The sequence below is a fragment of the Mercenaria mercenaria genome, chromosome 13 (assembly GCF_021730395.1).
Source record: "Mercenaria mercenaria strain notata chromosome 13, MADL_Memer_1, whole genome shotgun sequence".
NCBI classification, from domain to species: Eukaryota; Metazoa; Mollusca; class Bivalvia; order Venerida; family Veneridae; genus Mercenaria; species Mercenaria mercenaria.
In genome coordinates, this window is record NC_069373.1 from 17,104,573 (window position 1) to 17,124,902 (window position 20,330).

Consider the following 20,330-nt stretch of genomic DNA (forward strand, 5'->3'; position numbering starts at 1 on the left):
TACCCGCTAATACGAAAACTCGACAGATAAATCTATCGTGTCGGCGCCCTTTAAACTTCGAGTTTTCGCGTAAGATTTGTCGTGTGTTCGTGTTTTCGCCCCACCGACACGACAACACGAAAACTCGACAAATTATGTATTTGTCGTGTTTTCGAGTCGTCGTCTTTTCGCCCCGCCGACACGACAACACGAAATGGCAGAATTCATTCGACATAATACTGGTGCTTAAAAGTCATTTAATCTTTTGCATCATTGTTTAAGAATATGGTAGCAATTAAAGAGATAAATTTGAAGCCATGCAGTACGAAGGACAAAGAACATGTTCAAAGGGAGGCAGAGGTTCTTCAAACATGTCGGCACGAAAATCTCGTGCAGTTTGTGGAGTCATTTAGTAAGGTAAGAAAATTGATTGCGCTTAAGTTGCTATGAAAGATAAGAATTTAGACAACGGTAAAGTTTAATGCTGCTGTCTTCAGTGCCCTTGCTATGAGTGAAGTGAAGTCTGTTTTCGTTGATAAGACAAAAACGTGCAAAGAAAAAAAATCAACAAATTTGTACTTGTTCTTTGACAACATATAAATGTGCCACAAGAATGAAAAACGCCACATTTAAGAACAATAAAACGACAAAAAGAAACAAAAAACAATTTATTCGCATGTTGTTTGTGTCTGTGTTTCCGGTTTCTATTTTGTGCCTTGGTTTTAAAGGTGTCAGTACAAAATAACATCAGTGACCGGAGTAAGAGATATTAGAGCACTGACATGTCATTACTTGTCCCGTTGCGGTTTTTTTTATTTCTATCATATATATCAATTCTATATTCGAGATGGTTTTAGAAACACTCGCATACTATTTACGGTAAAATGGTTTAAGTGGTAATCAGATACTTGTAAACGAACAATGGTGTTCTAGTTATGGACACGTTCAGCTTGGTAGAAGGAGAACGGACTGCCTTTATACCTTTATTGAACTGTTTTACTTTTTGTACATGCGATCGTTGACTGTGAAAGTTTATACAAATTTGAATTCACTTACAAACCATTCTTGAAGAAAGTAACGGCGTATGTAGGACCTGATCAAGGTTCATTGTCCTGTGTAATAAACTCAAAAATGAGTGTCTTTTCTAGTAAACGGATATCATGCATTGCTAAGATATGCTGGTAGGCAAATAATAAACGCAAAGCACATAGCATTGGACTACAAAATTTCTAGACACAAAATTGTGGTGTTTTTGTTGTACTTTTAAGAACTTTATCTATTTTTATCTCTTTTTTAAAAATCTATTTTAGGATAACTACCTTTATATAGTTATGGAGTTGTGCAATGGGGGAAATCTACGAAAGCGTATAAATGAAAATGAAGGCTTAAAAGAGAGAGAATGTATTAATATATTGGAACAAATATGTAATGGTCTAAAGGTATGTATTGTCTTTTATTTGTTGGATTGCACGGACGGACACCTTGGTAGAACAACTGAGCTTCCGCAAACCAGGGATATGGCTTGTTTACTTCAAGAGGGACTTTTGCGATTTTTTATGTATCTCATAGACAGACTTAATACCATGTAGCGGCCCTAAGTTGTGTACACGTGTTCTGACAGACCCAGTTTTAAATGTGTGGGCCTCTTGAATCATAGAGTCTGTTCAATGTATTTTTTAAATATAGCTCTGTTTAAGTTGGCATCAGTAGGTGACGGAAATGTTGCACATTTTATTATTTTTCGTGAACAGACGTAGTCAGTTTCATTCTTAGGTGCGTTCTGTGCTTTCAAAGGATCTCATTTTATATTACTTTTTCACATGGACACAGAGGACACATAGAGCATTCGGTATTACGAAGAAGACAGATAAACATATTTCTTCGTAATTACATAGAATCGAATTTGCATCAAAATATAAACTGAGCATATATATACTCCAGCAATCATAATGGCGCTTCTAATGTAGCAAAAGTCTTTCCATGAAAATTATTTCTTTATACTATGGGTATGCGTAAATGCATGCCGATTTAGTCTTGAAATTAGCAAAGCATTCCGCTGTGAACAAACTTTGAACATATTCTTTTCATCTTGTCGAAAAAGAGCAATCAAACTTTGCTGAACAGTTGTCGGTTATTAGCAAAAGTATTTGCAGCCGCATCTTCTTCGACACTCTCCCATGGTTCTGAAATTGTTTCCATTTCCTCTACAGCCGCCATATATAAAGCGCTTACAATATCCCGATCTACTGTCGAAGTAGTATCTTCGAAACGCTGCGCGACATGGTCCTGTCTTTTTTGGCAACAGACAAACTGAAATAAACCAACAAAACGATAAGTTCATGAATTGTGGTGCAAAAAAAAAAACAACTCTCGTATGTATTTTCGCCGTTGTTCTCACATTTCCATCTGCACAACAGGGCCCTGATTCGAAATCGCATTAATCCGCTTTATATTCCCAATATAATATTCCTAATATAATATTAATTTATATGGGCACCTTCTCAAAATGCCTAAATATTTGTCACCCATTGCATTTCATCATTTCGCAAACTGACCAATTCATTTTCTTTTCATATCAAAGCGTAGAATAGTATTTCATCATTACGTCACTTAAGGTTTTAATATGCCATGTTTGGTTATATTTATTTTTGAGTCGGCTAAACGATGAAATCGTTTTGACGAGTCCTTGCTATCCAACGATTCTCTAAGTCAAAATGGACCAAATAACACAGTGAAGGGATGTAGTTCCATTAGATTTCTCAAACTTCAAACAGTTCACTGCATGAATGAAGTTAAGTTGTGTGAATTCCCTTTGCTATGACCAATATACGATGTAATCTGTCATATTTATGACTTGTAATTGTGCAATACTCGAATGTAACTCATTAAGCATAAATGTGCATTTTATGAATTGCGCAGGCTTACAAAGCTTGCGTAACATCCAGCGAAAGACAAAAAATAGTTCCACAGGGCTCCAGATAAGATACGTATTAGCGTAAATTACGTATAGAAATAATGCAAATACGCATGTCTAATAATTTCTAAGCGTATAAAAACGTATATTAAATTACAGAAATGCACACAATGCTTTTTTAAAAACAAAATCTGAATCGTCTGGATGCGTTAGGTAACATAGCCGATCCCGATCAGCCTTAATTCTCCCACATTGAACGTATACACGCATCGTATGATATTTTATAAACTTTGCGTGGGTTTCTACACACACACATGAATTTTGCAGTCAGTAAACGGATACATTATCGGAAGAAGAAGCTCTTACTGGTTTGTTTAGTTACTACAGATATTAAAAATGATTTTAATTCTTATTTTTCGAGAAATAAACAAATCGGCGAAACATTAAATTGTATTTTCTTGTAGTTTTTGAAATCGAAAGTATATCGTCTATGTTTGGCTGCGAAACGAAATAACTTTTTTTATGAAAAGATTTAAATAAGAGGTAATTTAACCGTAAATTTCAATGTCAGATACTGCCAATTGCTGCTAAATGTCTTCGTATCATCACAATTTGTAAAATATATTGTTCAAACTGGAGAAAAATGTAATGGTATCCGGATATAATATTTTGGGTAAATATCGAGCTGTGTTATGAAACTTTGAGAAAAAAACTAAAAACAAACTGAAACTGGTAGACTATACTGTCAGTACATCAATCATTAGCCGACTCAGGCCATTCAGGCCTTTGATTTATATTCTTTTTCTGTTAATGTAGAAGGGCAATTTTTTTATTTCTTTTGAATTTGTAATTGTTTGTATTTTTGAATTTATCCGTAAAACACTTCTGAACGAGTACATGTTCATAAAAAGAGTGCTATATTAACGTGGTTGAGCAATGTCAGTGACCTTGATTCATGAAACCATGTAGGACTATTATTCAGCTTGTGAATGTGTGCGTCAGAGTTTTGTTGTGGATTTAACTCCTAGAGTTGTGGCCTTTGATTTTTCAAAAAGTATGCATTAAGGGCATAAAAGTTTGTATTCCATGTATCTCATACTGATTTGACTTGAGTCACAAAATATTAGGATATTGTTATATATCATGTATGTTGTTAACCGGGTGTTTTGTTTGGGGTTCCCCTCAATCAGACCGAGTTATGATCCTTGACTTAATGACAAATACACATAAAGTTCTTAAGATATTAAAAGATATTTCACTAAGAGTCATGAAACCATGTACACTGACAGGGCACACATCAAGTTATATTGTATTAATAAATTTCTTGACATAATTAGTCTCACACAAAAAAGATCATGAGCAGTTAAAGTATATGGTATAAAAGGTACAGTTTATATTTCAAAACACATCAACCTTTCTAGAAAGGTTTCCCGCTTTTTCTGAAATATTTGATGGGTTATATAAACAATACTGATAAATTTACCTGTATGTAAATGTAATAATCAAAAACTGAATTGCTTAAAAGGTCCATTCCTCAACATTTTGACTGCTAAGTAGGTGTAACACACTAATAAAATGTAAAATAGCGAGTTTTTTAAAAAATAAACTAACTTACCATTTCCATTCCCATACTGATACTGCTGCGCCTGACAGGCTGCAAAGCTTAGGAGCAAACACAGCAAGATGAATTTAGTACACATGGTCACAATTTCGAATAAAATAACGTCTGTACCAATGGCAAATCTTATTATATAAGACATAGATATAGGATGTAATTTTTTAAACCACAATACGTTAATTGTTATTATCATCAACAAATGTATATATGGATGTTTATTGCGACAACGAGCCAATTACTGAAAGGTATTTTGTGTATTCAGCTAATCATTTTATGTAGGTCGACCATGTTGATGAGCGTGTTTTTCATTAATTGTCATTACGAAATGAAAATTAATCATAATATAATATCGTGTTTCAAGCAGCTCGGTTAAAATTTGGAAAATTGTCAAATTCTGTCAGCATGTTCCGACACAACCTCAGTAACAAAGCTAGGTTATTTCTTTTCAACCGTATTCAAGTGTCACTGGCATTTCACTGTGTATATCTCTTGTCCGTTTATTTCCTATTTTTTTATTTATATAATTAACATCAAAAGTAGTTAAATATGGTTAATCATCGACATATTAGTTTTTAATGAAGGCAGATGACGAAAGATATATGAGAAGATAGGATGAATAATGTTATTTCATTTTTTAAGCTTAAAAATTATGGAAGAGCAGTCATTGAATTACATATATCGTGTTGAAAAGTTTTTTTATTGATTATTTTTTTAACTGTTTAAAGAATTGTCGAATTTTAATGAATACAGTTTATCCGGCCATTAATAATTAATCTGGTTTAAATTACGTCCTATTTACACATAGCATACCTACCTGATATAATATGTCATTTCCTTTCAGTATTTACATGACAAAAACATTGCACATCGTGATGTGAAAACCACAAATATTCTATTGCAAAAACAAAATGGCGAACTTGTTGTTAAAATTGGCGATTTCGGAGTTGCAAAGTAAGTGCATTTGATCCGTATTTATAATACCACTAATAACACTTACAAAGTGCATTAATTTATTTGATGACATGTATTCATTATGCATTTGAACACATCTAAAAATGAACTGCTAAATTTACTGGCATATACATAACTTTTTGATATCATTATATTGAAGTGACATCTTACTCCATTACAGTTTAACACAAAGTAATCCTGAATAAAACTGAAGCAATCGCTCATTATAATGTTTAATTAACTGGGCCTAGGTCCTGTTGGATTGTTATATATTATTGATTAAGACCAGTCTTATGTATTTTCATGTTTGGAAGGAAAAATTCGGGGACATCTTTATGAAGATTTTGCCGCACATGGAGAAAAAACCCAAAAAACCAATATTGCATTTGCGACCAGCATGGATCCAGACCAGCCTGCGCATCCGCACAGTCTGGTCAGGATCCATGCTGTTCGCTAACGGTTTTTCTAATTGCAATAGGCTTTGAAAGCGAAGCGTGGATCCTCACCAGACTGCGCGGATGCGCAGGCTGGTTTGGATCCAATGCTGGTCGCAAACACACTGGTTGGTTTCCTCAAGGCGCGGCTCATATGGAATTACTGGCTGACGTTTCTTATTGTGGACATGTATCCTTATATTGTTGTTCAACAGAGCACGAAGTGCTCAAAGTAAGCTGTTGTGATCACTCAACGTCCGTCATCTGGCCATGCGTCAACATTTTCTTAGAACGACATCTGAAACCATTGATTTGTCAAAAAGATGGTCATAAGGGAACGTGATAAATTAGCCCTATATGTAAAAAGTGGGCGAAAACTGCTTGCTGAGTTTTGAGATAATTTCTTGGCAATGTTTTTATGTGAACCTCCGGTTCCGTTTCGTCATATGACCGTTAGTTCCCTTATGCAGACACTAAATAAGGTAAGGTCATAAAAATAGATAGTCACACAATGGCTGGATTCGCAAAGTTCTCAGGTTTTGTGCTCTTGGAGATAGTATTTTCATCATCAAATGATTGTATTACACAGTTTGTCATACACCACCAATACAGTTTGGTTCCTCAGATTTTAGATGATTATATAGTGTGTTTGTTTGATTGAAAATATTTTGTTGCATCAGTATTACCCCCACTTTGTTTTGTAAAGCACATACACTATCAAAGAAAAAGTAAGTTACAGTCATTTCAAGTGGGCCCTGATATGTGGTGCACCCATTGGAACTTTCTCAGTTTTGTACAGATTTAAAATACCAGCTATTCTGTGTGTTCGTACCACCTCGTTAAAACTTCTGAATTCTTCTTGTCAGAAAAAAAAACTGTTTGTCCGGTTTTAAAATAATTTTACACACGTTTTTTGGGTGATCCCAATTATTGTGGACATGCGAGCTGAAACATCTCCGCCAAAAGACTTTGAAATTATTTCACAGAAATGTGTCTTCGATGAAAATCCACAACGGGAGTTACTATCTTTTAACTATTTATGAAAAACGTGGACATCAGAGCTAGAAATAGAAAAATCTTCAACACTATTTCCTCCTTAACTAATATTTTGATTTTGAAATAATTACATAGAAATGGTTCTAGGGTGACTCTCTACTAAAACTGTGAAAGATAGCTGCTTGAGTCGGGTCTAGCTTTATGAAAACGTGGGAAATCTTCAAGACATTTTTTTTTCAAAATAATTTGGTAGAAATGTTTCTTGTAACACATGTTTGAACTGTCAAATCGTTTTGCACGATATAGCGTCATCATGGCACTCTTGTACCTTTTGTCTTCAATTTAGAAAAAAAAATGTTTAAAAAAAAACAGTTGCGAGAAGCAATGCAAGTGATTCAAAGTGAGTTGGCAACAGACATTTTGAAACTATTTGCCCGCATACTTTATTATGACTCTAATTTCGCATAGTAACTTTTCTTATATAAAAAACACACAAGTTTTCTTTTTTTGTTTATTTGTTTGTTTGTTTTGGGTTTAACGCCATTTTTCAACAGTATTTTAGTTATACAACGGCGGGCAGTTGATCTGGGATTCTGTACCAGTACAACCTGTTCTCCGCCCGTAACTGCCAACTTACCCACATGAATCAGAGGTGGAGGACGAATGATATCAGACACAATGTCTTTTATCAAATCGTCACGGGGAACATACGCCCCACCCGCGGATCGAATTCGCCACCCCGAGATCCGTAGATCTGCGCTTTCCCTATTAAGCTGAATATTCTAAATATATTTTAGAGTGATGGACATGTCCCGACCAACTGTTGGTGTAGGATCCCCATACTTCATGAGTCCTGAAATGATCAGCGGAAAACCGTACGACCAAAGCGTAAATATATTATTTGTCCAAATAAACATTGCTTAAACATTTTTTTTTATTTTATCTTATTTTTCTTTTATTCATTAATCTTAAAATTCTGTATCCTCTTAACTTGCTAAATTATAATATTTATCTTCGTTGGTTTTATGGTCATTATAAATTAAACAAATATTTATACAGTTCCTAACGGATCTCTTATATTCTTTAACTGGCTTCATAAAACAGACTAATGAAAGAAAAACTGCAGTGTAATCTGTAAAGGTGCAAGGCAAATCCATTGTCATATTTACTAGCTCCTTGACAACATTTCTCTTTTCAACTAGAGTATTTGAATTTTTTGAAATAGTAGAGCTATTGTTGCCACCCTTACGTCGGTGTCGATGTCCGCATTCTCGTCGCGAAAGCTATGCATGCAAGCAGGGTTCTCTTAAACTACTAGGTCTTATGCTTTCTAAATTTACTTATAATCGACATCATAAGGTGACGCCACAGGTCAAGTATCAAAATTGTTAAAATTATGCCTTTTTCAAGTTAGAATTCTTGCATGTTAGAAGGTTCATTACCTACCGGACCAAATCCTTTCAAACTCCACATATGTCTTTTGCATTATTACGTGACCTTGCTGGTCAAGTTATATAACTCTTGTTTCTATTTCGTTAAAAAGTATGCCGCTTTTTAACTTAAATATATTGGTAAAAGTTTTGCATGTAATCAAAAACTACTTGGCAAAATGCTTTAAAACTGCACACATGACTTTTGTATTTAAAGATTACCTCATATGGCAAGATACGTAACTTACATGACTTTTATTTTTTCAAAATTATGTCTTTTTAGCATAAATATTTTGTGACAGTTTAACATGTAACATGTTACTCAGCAATTACTTAAGTATTTTTTTAAAGATTTTCCATGTCTTTTCGTGATGAAGTCACCTTGCAAGGCAAGTTTCACAAAACTGCATATTTATCAAAAATCTTACTAAAGGGTTTTGTATATAAGCTAGAATTAGGTGGAAGGGATTAAGATAGTCGAGCGCGATGTCATTAGACAGCCTTTGTTATTTACTGTAAAAACCAAATTTTATCCCATCCATATTTACTAAAATGCAGTGTACTGCCGGCAGATACAATACCACTTGAATGCATGTATGGAACTACTTGAGTAAGTTTAATACCATACTATCAGCTAAACCCAAAAGTACTCAGATAGCATACAAAGGTATAACAAGCAAACTTATATGTTCCTCTCGCTTTGTATTAAATAGTATAGGATGAATTAACTTTTTGTTTTGCTTCTTTCTATTGTCAAGGGCATTTAAAATGTTTTTTTTATAAATATACACTATGCAGACGGATATTTGGAGTCTAGGTTGCTGCGCCTATGAAATGGCCACGACAGATGTTCCTTATGAAGCAAAGAAGATTGATAGTCTAAAGCGGAGAATAAATGAAAAACAAGTAAGTTTGGCTCTTCTTTCAGCTATTACTCTTACCAAAAGGCAACTAATATAGAAGTAGGAGAGAAGGAAACGACAATAAAGATTAAACAAAACAAGTTATTCACCATGTTGTTGCGAGAGACAAAAATAATGTGATAGTAGCGTTGCTTAGAACAATGAAATGAAAGAAATCTGTCAGATGAACCTTGCTGAGTTATGTCAGATCCATTTTAACGAGTCTAATCATAAAAGTAAGTGAAAAATGTAACACACTTGACTACACCCAGAACCGCCCCGCATGGTCCTAAAGTTTATTATGTAATCAGGAACAAATATGAAACATTGAAATTAATAACCTTTACACGAACCTTAACAATAAAGTGCATTATACTACGTAAACGCATTGCACATGTATTTATCTAAATTAAAAATCTTAAAATTTTACAAGTTTGCATTATCAAAAGTTGAGGTTGCATTTTGACTTTTTTCATTATGGCAGTTACTGCAGTTTACTTACTAATCATGTTTGTTTTTGAGCAATTTTTTTAATGTTGTTTGGTTGCAGTCAAATGAAATTCTCGAGTCCTGGGTAACGCTTCCGATTATCTCCCTTATAATCCATAGGACTGGCCAATTCCGATATTTTTTTCAGGTGGAGAGTTCTAAAATTCCGTATTGCAGGCATATGCAGGATCTTATCTCAGCAATGATGGAAAAGGAAAAAACACGTAGACCCAGTGCTCAACAGATACTAACCTTTCTTCATCAACATAATCCTACTACGCACACAACTGAGCCTCCAGGTGCGTTCAACTGTTCTCTTTTCAAATTAAATTATCCCAATCCAAAATGCGTTTGTTTTAGACAATAATAGCTACAGTCTGACTGGTGAATTTCAACTTCATGTGCAGCGGTTCTAATGTTAAAGGTTCTCCTATATATTCGCTTTGATAATTCTTAATTTTTACATATTTAACTTGCGTAAGTAACATGTAAATTTAATTCAGGGACTTGAATGTTTTTGTTAATTTAACAGTTTATAATTAACTTTGTTCAGGAAAATTCGCAAAATGTTCAAGATAGGAATTATAACCTTTAGAAAATGGTAAAATGCATTACAAGAGCTGTCGGAGGACAGCAACGCTCGACTATTCAACAGCCTTATCTATTGAATGAATATAAAAGTCGCAAAAGGGACATCATTTTGTAAAACTGCTGCAAATCAGAGTTATGGAACCTGTACAGTGCATGTCAGGTCATCACAGTAGACAAGTGGGCGAAGTTTCATTCTATTTCCATTAGTGTGTACTGAGATACTTGCTTAAAGCTTAAATTGCTAAATTGGATAATATATTATTTGTTAAAAACTGCAAAGCAGAGTTATGAAACATGTGAACAAGTGTTTGAAGTTTCATAGCATTCCAACTGGTGGATACAGAGATACCAGCTTACATACAAAACTTAACCAGAAATTGCTAAGTCGAAAAGGGGCATAATCTTGTAAAATACAAAATACAGTTATCGGACCAGTGCATTGTAAGTCAGATTACCATAATGAATACGTTTTTGAAGTTTCAATCCTTTCAAACAAGACGCCAACGCCGACGCACGGGTGAGTCCAGCAGCTCTACCTTTTCTCAGAACATTCGAGTTATAAAGCAATTTTACATCAGTCACAGTTTAACTATAAGCTCAGTATATGGAGTTGTTTATAATTGAAAACATTTCTCTTCATACTTACGTCACTTCAGACATTAGGTAGAAATTATAGATACCCGTCCAGACTAAAATATCTTCTTCACGAGTACTTATTTTCCTTATCGACAAGACAAGAGATACTACTGATGCAAAAATCATTTAACAACATTTTAATTGATTTTTTTTGTTTGTTTTCTGATTAAAGAAACCGAAGGACGAAGAGTTCCTAACCAATTTGCCAGTACTTGGCCAGGCAGAGCATCTACGTCTCAAAGTAAACCCACCCATGACACTAGTGGATATGACACTAACGATGAACAAAGTAATACCAACTTTTTTGTACCTAGGTTTGCTGATAATCGTAGCATTTTTATCTTCTAAACATAATTAATAATACAACTGCTTGTTTAATTTGTCATATTTTTCCTCTAATCACAACACAAATATTCACTTACTATTTGACGGTTTCGACCTCAGCTGAAGCCATCATCAGAATGCCGAACTGCACGAGATCGGTCATGCTCGATGATTTTCGCAAATAGTAAGTGAATATTTGTGTTGTGATTGGAGGAAAAATATGATTCTCAAATTGGACTATTACCAACACAAAGAACTCTTCCAAGGACAACTGCTTGTTCACTTTACGTTTCGGTTAAAAGATTTTCATTATATGTGTGACGTTAGATATAGAATCAGTCTAACATTTTTTGTTATTTACATTCTACGTGACGTTAATGTCTTCCTATCACAGATTCGAAGATTTGTTAAACACGCTGAAAACAGTTTAAAAACACGAAGCAAGCAGTTTAAATGAAATCAGAGAATCATAGAGTATTTAGAAATTTTGTAGTTAATGGAACATCTATAGATTATCATGTTAATGGATAGACACATAAGAGTGATTTGCTGTATATAGACATTTCTCTTCTTTCTTCACTGTTCTCTGCGATTCATCGCATATTCCGACATGGAATGACTCACTGAAATGTATGTTGTTAAAGTGTGTTAGAAAGATTCATCTGAGAGTTGAACAAACAAAACAAATTTTATATAATATGCAAGGCACAACTCCATTCAAACATTGAGATACATACAAACTGTATTGCTACTTTAATTAAAATTATTTTTTGAAACACATTTAGTCTCCAGTTACAGCTATCTTCCATCTCCTTCAGCACCATATTCATTTACTATATGGTGACAAAAAGGTGATTCTGCAAAGTTACTATAAGGACATAGGCGTAGAATTAAATAGAAACAAATAAATGTAGATAGTATTGATTCGTTTGACCATATAGAGCATTTAATATTCCAAACACATTTAGCAGTATACATAGATCATATGAAATATGTGTTCAATAATCTTTTCTAACGCATTTAACGTACAATAAGGATATGCTAATGAAGATTTTCCTTCAAGCCCTTTTTATTGTGTTTCAGGCAACGAGGAGTGCAGTATTGTACATGTCCCAGGTAAAGGTTTTATTTTGCACGATCTGATTTCTTTGTTTTGTTTTAGCTTACAACAACACTGTTTAAGTCATATAGCGCCTTTCCATGAATAGAAACAGTCCATTTGGTGAATCCCAAACATATTTGATATTCATAAAACAGAGCATTTAATGCTTAGTGTAATTACTGCTTATTTTACGCAAAGCAGTATGAATAAACACTAGCTCATTTGCCCTAGAATTGCAATCAGTTTTATAGACTTTAAAAGTCATTTTTCTATTAATGACAACAGAGCTGTTCCTATGCATACATTGTACATCTTTACTTCGTAGATTCAAGTGAAATGTAGTCGACTTGTAACTACAAACATTATTGTTTTCACCAAGCGCCGATATGCAATATTTATCAAATAAAATTATGTTGCCGTGTGAATTTGAAAGAATTTAATATAACATCTATTGACTGATGCAAACCTTTGTTATCTTTCTATAAAGTGAATGTTTTCAGTATAACAGTCAGAAATGCGTTTTTGTATTACATTTGTACTTTTATACAACATTATACCACATATGAGCCAGAAAAAAAATCTCTAAGTATGGCCTTTATATATTATAAAAATTATTTAAGGATAAAACCAACCGTCTGTTTACATCTGCACAAATAAAGACATCTCTCAAATCTTCCTTTTTTAAAGAAACAGCATGGATTTTTCACATATATAACATACAATATACGTGTTGGGACAGCTTCAGCAAATGAACCAAAGAAGATGCACTAGAAGTATAAAATGAAACAAACAAATAAAAGCAGACTCGCTTTTAAAGACCCAGCACTCACAAAACTTTGCTCTTTTGTGTTTCCATGATATAGATATTAATGATAAATAAGAGTATCACCACTGATACTATGGTAACAAGAAACTGACCCTGTCATTTATAAAACCCAAACCATAGTGTTTGGTATCTACGGGTTGAATTAATGAAGTTTTACAAAACAACAATAATTCAAGAAGAACTTTAGATTTGTTCACGTGTCAACGGAATAAATAACTGCATTATAGCAGAATCAAAGAAATTAATACAGGGAAAAAGAGTTCTGAGTATTCAATGAAATAATACTCACAAAACAATTACACTTTCCACTGAGTCTTTATCATAATAGATCTGTCAATACTTCGCACTCGTCTGGTATTGTAAAGGCAAGTAATTGAAAACCTTAGTTTTAATCTAGACATTCATGTTTCAGTGAAAATGACAGAAGAAGAAAAGGACTACCTGGCTAAAGCAGATCAATTACAGAAGTAAGTAGTTTTACAAAAATATTTTAATCGGTTTTATCTACCTTGATCTGCTAGAATGTAGACTTGTATCTGTTCGAAATTAAACGCTTTTTATTAGTATTTGATTTACTATATGTTAATTGTTAATAATATTTTTTTCTTTCTGCAGACCATCCTTGAATATTTGCATAAAGAAATGTTTTTATTCTCCAAAATACACCATTTCTTAAGCTCTTTCAAAACCCATTCCCTTTTAACTTTTGTCTAGAGATATATGTAAGAAGCTTGGTGGCGACACAGACCTCCTATCTAAAATCAACGTTGTAATTGGAAGAACGAAGCACATGGATAATGACACCAAATTCATGGTAAAACACATTGAATCAACATTCATATTGAATGAACATTCAGTTTAAAACATGTGAATCACTAATTAAGTATGCTTTTGTTTAAAAATGTGTGATTGAGATTGATTCATGATTGTACTATTTAAGCTTACCATTGTAAAGTAAGTATCTTAATCTGAGGATGTACATGTACACAAGATCTACAGGATATTGAGAACAAAAGGTATTTCAAAAGTACATTGTTTTAGTTTACTTTTTAAGTAAAAACTTGGTCAGTAGCTGCCATATATCGGGTTAATAGGATAGTTATCAGATTAGAAGGCAAACGTACGAACAACATGATTATGTATCAGGTTTTACGCCAGCGCAAGAACAACATGATCAACAGCTGGCTATATAATAACATATAAAGTAAGTAGTGTATATATCAGATAAGAAGACGAAATTAAAAACAACATTATTATATAGAAGTAAGCGATTGTATGAACAAGATGATCAACAATTGGCTAATATATTAGGTTTGTAGGTGACCGTAAGAGCAATGTTCAAGATCATTAGCTTGTTACATATCAAATCAGAAGGTTACTTATCTGATAAGTAGGCCAGCGTAAACTCAACAAATTCGGCAGCAAGATAGAGTAGAACCCCTCCAAACCGGTCCCCCTAAAAACCGGATTCTTCTCAAAATCGGACGTTTCGTCCGGTATCGAATATTCTCTTATACATTTAATCCCTGAAAACCGATTACTCCTTCCTTACCGGATACTGGGTGACTTCTACACAAATAATGATATAAAACTATATTAAAATACCCCTCCGTGTCGGTCAGTAGCTATACATAGCTAATGTTGTCTATATTATATGTAACACCGACTTTAAATAAAATTTGTATCTTGTAGCTTGTCTTGATATTTTTGATGTATAAAAATTGGAGGCTAAAATCTTGCTAGACCGCATGTGGCCGATTTAAGGAGAGAGTTGCAAGTTACCAAGCCGCTTGAAGGACTTTTTGCATTGAAATTTTGACAACTGAAATGTGTGAAAAGCAATTAATTTTGCTAAATTAAATTAACTGAGATTAGTTATTGATCAGTAGATAACATGCATGTGTTTTACAGGTTTGTCCATTGTTATCTGTTCTTCATTGTTTATCGGTAAATAATCAAACGCCAAAATAGTTTTTAACTTATGCCCCTAGTTACAGATGAACCAGGTCATCTAGTAATTGGACTCCATTTGTGTGTATGTCTTTAAAATACCCTGAATGTTCACTCATCTCTATGGAACATGTCTCCGGTCTTTAATAAACCAGAAACATTGAGTGCTTGAATTGTCCGTTTGTGATTGTCCGTTATGTATGTAAAATAAATAAATCATTTTGAATAATAATTTATTTATTTCCTTTTTCACAAATGCATTAAGTTAGAAATAAAGGTATAGAAATAACTTAGATAAAAGTTACAATGAAATATCTTAGTTTATAGCATTGATAGAATCCCTCTACACTGGATATCCCTCTTAACCGGACAAAACGCTCGGTCACAAGGCCTTTCGGTTTAAAGGGGTTCTATATGTCAGGCTTTTAGGTGAGCGTTAAACGATATGGTCAGTAGCTTGCTTCAGTCGGGCTAGAAGGCGAGCATGAAAACAATATGGTCATTAACTAGCTACATATCAAGTTAGAAGGTTAGCATAAGAGCAACATGGTCAGTAGCTGGCTATATATAAGGTAGGAGGCGAGCAAAAGCCAACATCGTCAGTAACACGTTACTTTAATAAGGTTATATGGAGAGGGTAAATATAACATGCTCAGTATCAGGCCATAGGTGAGCATGAGTAGTAGCTGGTTATATATCATTTAAATAGGCGAGCGTTAAACAATATGGTAAGTACTAGCAATATATCAAGTTAGTGTTAGTAGGCTTTAGATTAGTATACAGGTGTTAAAACAACATGGTCAATAGCTGGCTATCTATCAGGTTTATTTGCGGGCGTAAAAGCAGCATTGTCAGTAACTGGTTATATATCGGGCCAGTAGGCGAGTGGTGAAACAAAATGGTCAATAGTTAACTATATATCAGGTTAGTAGGCTATGTATCAGGTTAGTAGGCGTGCGTAAAACAGCCTGGTTAGTAGCTGGCCACATATCAGGTGAATAGGCGAGTGTAAAAACACCATGGCCAGTAGCTCGCAGCATACCTGGTTAGTAGGCGGGCGTCAAAACAACACGGCCAGATTAAGGCTAAAACTACTCGGTCGAAAGCTGTCTACATGTCAGGCTAGTAGATGAGCGACTGAGCTACATGGTCAGTAACTGGCTATGTATAATATTAGAAGGCGAGTGTAACAAATACGGTCATAAGGTTCATGTGTTGAGGTTAGCTGAAAATATTTCATTAATGTACTGTTCTTAAACAATTGTTCATGTAAAAAGAAAAACAGTAACTTCACCTTTTCCTTAGTTTTCTTTTCACATATTTCCAGTTTCCCGTGTATAACGCTGTCACTGATTGCAATCTTTCATAACAGGCTGATATGGAGAAACTACTTGACAGAACAGCGTTTGCTAAATGCAGGGTTGATCTGAAGGCATTATGGATTTACCAAACGGAACTTCTGAAGAAAAATTTCAAAATTGCTTGGAGCTGATCCTCTAATTGTTGATTTAATTGTGATTACCTTCATTTCTGTTAAACAACCATTTGTACTAGGAGATTGATGAATCTCATAGCACAGGCGATTAGATTTTCATTTTTTTTTTGCATGTGCTCGTGTGCATAGAAATAGGTTCAAGAATTTTGCTTTATCATCGTAAACAACAAAACTGATAAGATATCCGAATGCTGATATGATTTTGAAACCTTTGTTAACTTTTCCCATTGCGATATTCCATAGAAATCCTGTAGACTGATTTAGGTTACACTAAATTTGAACATTTCCAATGATTTATAAGCTTTCGTAAGTTTTGACATCTGTACAGGACATCATTTTAAAGTCCGCTCATTTCAAGACAACGATAAAAAATTATACTGGTCCACTACATTGAATGGGCAAAGGTTTGTATAGTATGGTGTGTTTCTTTCAATTTAATCAATCCACATTAATTTCATAACTATATACTTAACACAAATCGTAATCGAGAATCGGAGCATTCCTTACAGATTTTGTTTTTATAATGTTTAAAGACTATTTCCTTTGTTGTACCATTTCTGTCTTCAGGGCTTTATAAAGTATGGGCATTTTATTTATTTCTGTCTTCAGGGTTTTATAAAGTATGGACATTTTATTTCGTATAGTTAGCTACCCGCTAGAAATGGTCATTGGTCTCTAATTACGGCCAATATAAATTTTCACAACACTGCAAAAAAAACGTGAAGACATATTTTTCCAATGGGCAGTTGAAACTCCTGGTTTTATATTTGTTTTCTAACCATTCTGGAAAATGTTTCTAGTGTGATAAGAAACCATTTTCACGCAGATGTATGTAAATATACTGAACAATTTTTAAAACCATTAACATCAATTTCAAACTTTAAAGATTAACACTGCAATATTTGAAGTTATTGATAAGTAGAGAGCATATACCTCTTAATTGTTATACTTTTTCGTAAGACCTATGTGCCAAAACGTTCATTTTGGTACTGACTTTATCAAAACGAACATTGTTTGATATGTAAAAAATGCGTGGTGTAGATTCTAATTAGATTGATTTATTTAATTTTAGTCTTTTATACATATTTTGTAATGCGCCCCCTTCGTATCTAAACTCTAACAATGATTTTATTCAATTTGAGTTTTATCATTTCGAGTCTAACATGTCACCAAGGATTTTTATATACTGTACATTGTTTCTGTGGGTTTCTTTTCCATCTCGCCGCTATGACGTTTGACGCTATGACGTAATAATTGTGACGTACAAAGAGTGAATTGTTTCTTAATAGCACACAATTTCCAGTCTTTTTTTGTTTAATACTTTTCTGGTCGTGTTAGAATAAATAATATTGCACTTTGCACAATGATCCATTGAAATTATTTTAAACTGGTATTCCAATCTATTTTTGTTTTGAAACCTTGTCAGCGCAACTTCTGAACAGGTGCTTGAACTTCATGAAACTTTACACCAAAGGTATGAAGTGTAGCTGTGCATATCATCGTTATGTTCTGCTCCGATGATATTTTTCATTCAGTAATTCACTTTTGGTAATTAAATCAAGAAATTAAGAACTAATTGAATCTCCTTATACAATAATGTCGTTATTACTTTTCTCTTTTTATGTCACATTTCCTGATAACATGTATACTAAATGCAGTGGGCATGCATGACATATTCTTTTTTACATTTCCTGATAACCTGCAAACTAAATGCAGTGGGCATGCATGACATATTCTTTTTTACATTTTACCCCCTAATGATATTAATGTAAATTATCTTGTTCAATTTTATCTATTGTTTTAGTATTTGCTAGAGATTTTTTGCATTTATTGTATAATTATGTTCTTTGCAAAGGAAGAATGAACTGATATTAGGTGAGTTAAGTGCCAAATATGATGGCCATCAGTCCGAATGAATAACTGTTCTATTTTTGTATAAAACGAGGGTTAATTTAATGTTACGGTTGATATTGGTTATTCAGAACGAGTTATACTTGAATATGTGATAACTCGAATTGCAATATTTAGTTATCATGATTTTGTATCATTCATAGTGCCTTCGTAAGTTTTAAGATGCATTTACATTGACGTTTGCGAGCTCTATCTTGTCATTTTATTGAAATGCAAAACACAAGTCATTACAAGTCATTGTACAAAGTCTTCTACTAAAACGGATCATTTACACAATGTAGATAATAAAAACAGAAATGTGTCTATTTATGTCGCCAAATGTATTACATAATTGTATTATACAAACAATGTCCCAGCCCGCCCGCTTAGCTCAGTAGGTAAGAGCGTTGGTATACGGATCTCGGGGTCGCGAGTTCGATCCTCGGGCGGGGCGTATTTGATAAACGATACTGTGTCTGATATCATTAGTCCTCCACCTCTGATTCATGTGGGGAAGTTGGCAGTTACTTGCGGAGAACAGGTTTGTACTGACACAGAATCCAGGAACACTGGTTAGGTTAACTGCCCGCCGTTACATGACTGCAATACTGTTGAAAAATGGCGTTAAACCCAAAACAAACAAACGATGTCCCCGTGGGTCCAAAACCTTCTGGAAATTATATAAATAAACTTATCAAATTTGTCAAACTTGATATGTTGTCATCAAAAATAATATTTGTCAGGAAAGTGTCATTAATTTGAAATGCAAAATATTTTTTCTAAACGGTCTTTTTCATCAATAGATAATGTTAAATCTGTAGAAATTTTGCACTTTTTAAAGAACTGCAACTGAAAATATGTGATCTATGTTAATAAAATCGTAGACAAGATTACTAAGTATCGTCACAGAAACATTGCCTTATTAAAAAAAAAAATTCTAGTTGATACCTCTGCAGAAAAGGATTAACATTATGGTGTCCTATTAGGGTCGTTTTGCTAAAGCTGTCAATAGGTAGATGGAGGACAGTGAGATGATTCGGTATCCAGCGATGGAAGAAGACACATCGAGGATTCAACTAATAATTATCCCCCGCCGATGAAATCGGGAGGGGGGTATTGAAATGGCGTTGTCCGTCCGTCAGTCCGTCCGTCCGTCCGCAGCCATTTCTCAGTAACTACTTGGTAGAATTTCATGAAACTTGAAATAAACATGAACCAACATACTGCGATGATGCCCGTCATTTTTTTGTTTTGATTGGTCAATTTCCCTCAGAGTTATTGCCCTTGATTTAATAAAAAATGTCCGTCTGCAGTTATTTCTCAGTAACTAACAAGTAGAATTTCATCAAATTTGAAATACACATGAACCAAGATACTGTGCTGATGCCCGTCAAGTTTTTTTGATAGGTCAATTTCCGTCAGAGTTATTGCCCTTGATTTAATGAAAAATGTCCGTCTGCAGCCATTTCTCAGTAACTAGCAGGTAGAATTTCATCAAACTTGAAACGGACATGAACCAAGATACTGCGACGATGCCCTTCAAGGTTTTTTTTCGATTGGTCAATTTTCCATATAGTTATTGCCCTTTAATTGTTTAAAAATCCACAGATCTGTACATAACAAACCAGCCAATTGGAAGAATTTCATTAAACTTCTTTCATTCTTTTCCATGAACATTTATTATAAACATGTGATGTTGTGTACCTACACCTGGTCACCACCTTACCTTGGACCCCCCCCCCCCCCCCACCCCCACCACCCAGCCCCCCCCCCGCCCCCACCCCCCAGCCCCACCCAAACAAA

The 20,330-nt window shown here is 34.2% G+C and overlaps 1 protein-coding gene across 2 annotated transcripts in view; it reads left to right on the top strand.

The window, feature by feature from the left end:
- Positions 1 to 19,420, top strand: part of LOC123529591 (serine/threonine-protein kinase Nek5-like) — a 29,827-nt gene extending 10,407 nt beyond the window's left edge. The window contains exons 2-12 of one of the 2 annotated variants that reach the window (XM_053521271.1): positions 262 to 396; positions 1,290 to 1,418; positions 5,353 to 5,462; positions 7,690 to 7,780; positions 9,121 to 9,228; positions 9,862 to 10,012; positions 11,113 to 11,229; positions 12,348 to 12,380; positions 13,605 to 13,659; positions 13,907 to 14,006; positions 16,470 to 16,609. In XM_053521271.1, coding sequence (XP_053377246.1) covers positions 262 to 396; positions 1,290 to 1,418; positions 5,353 to 5,462; positions 7,690 to 7,780; positions 9,121 to 9,228; positions 9,862 to 10,012; positions 11,113 to 11,229; positions 12,348 to 12,380; positions 13,605 to 13,659; positions 13,907 to 14,006; positions 16,470 to 16,511 — 1,071 coding nt within the window. In that variant the 3' untranslated portion in view covers positions 16,512 to 16,609. Of the gene's footprint in view, positions 1 to 261; positions 397 to 1,289; positions 1,419 to 5,352; positions 5,463 to 7,689; positions 7,781 to 9,120; positions 9,229 to 9,861; positions 10,013 to 11,112; positions 11,230 to 12,347; positions 12,381 to 13,604; positions 13,660 to 13,906; positions 14,007 to 16,469 lie in introns of both variants that reach the window. The other variant, XM_045309976.2, reaches the window with a different exon arrangement.
- The last annotated feature ends 910 nt before the right edge of the window (positions 19,421 to 20,330 follow it).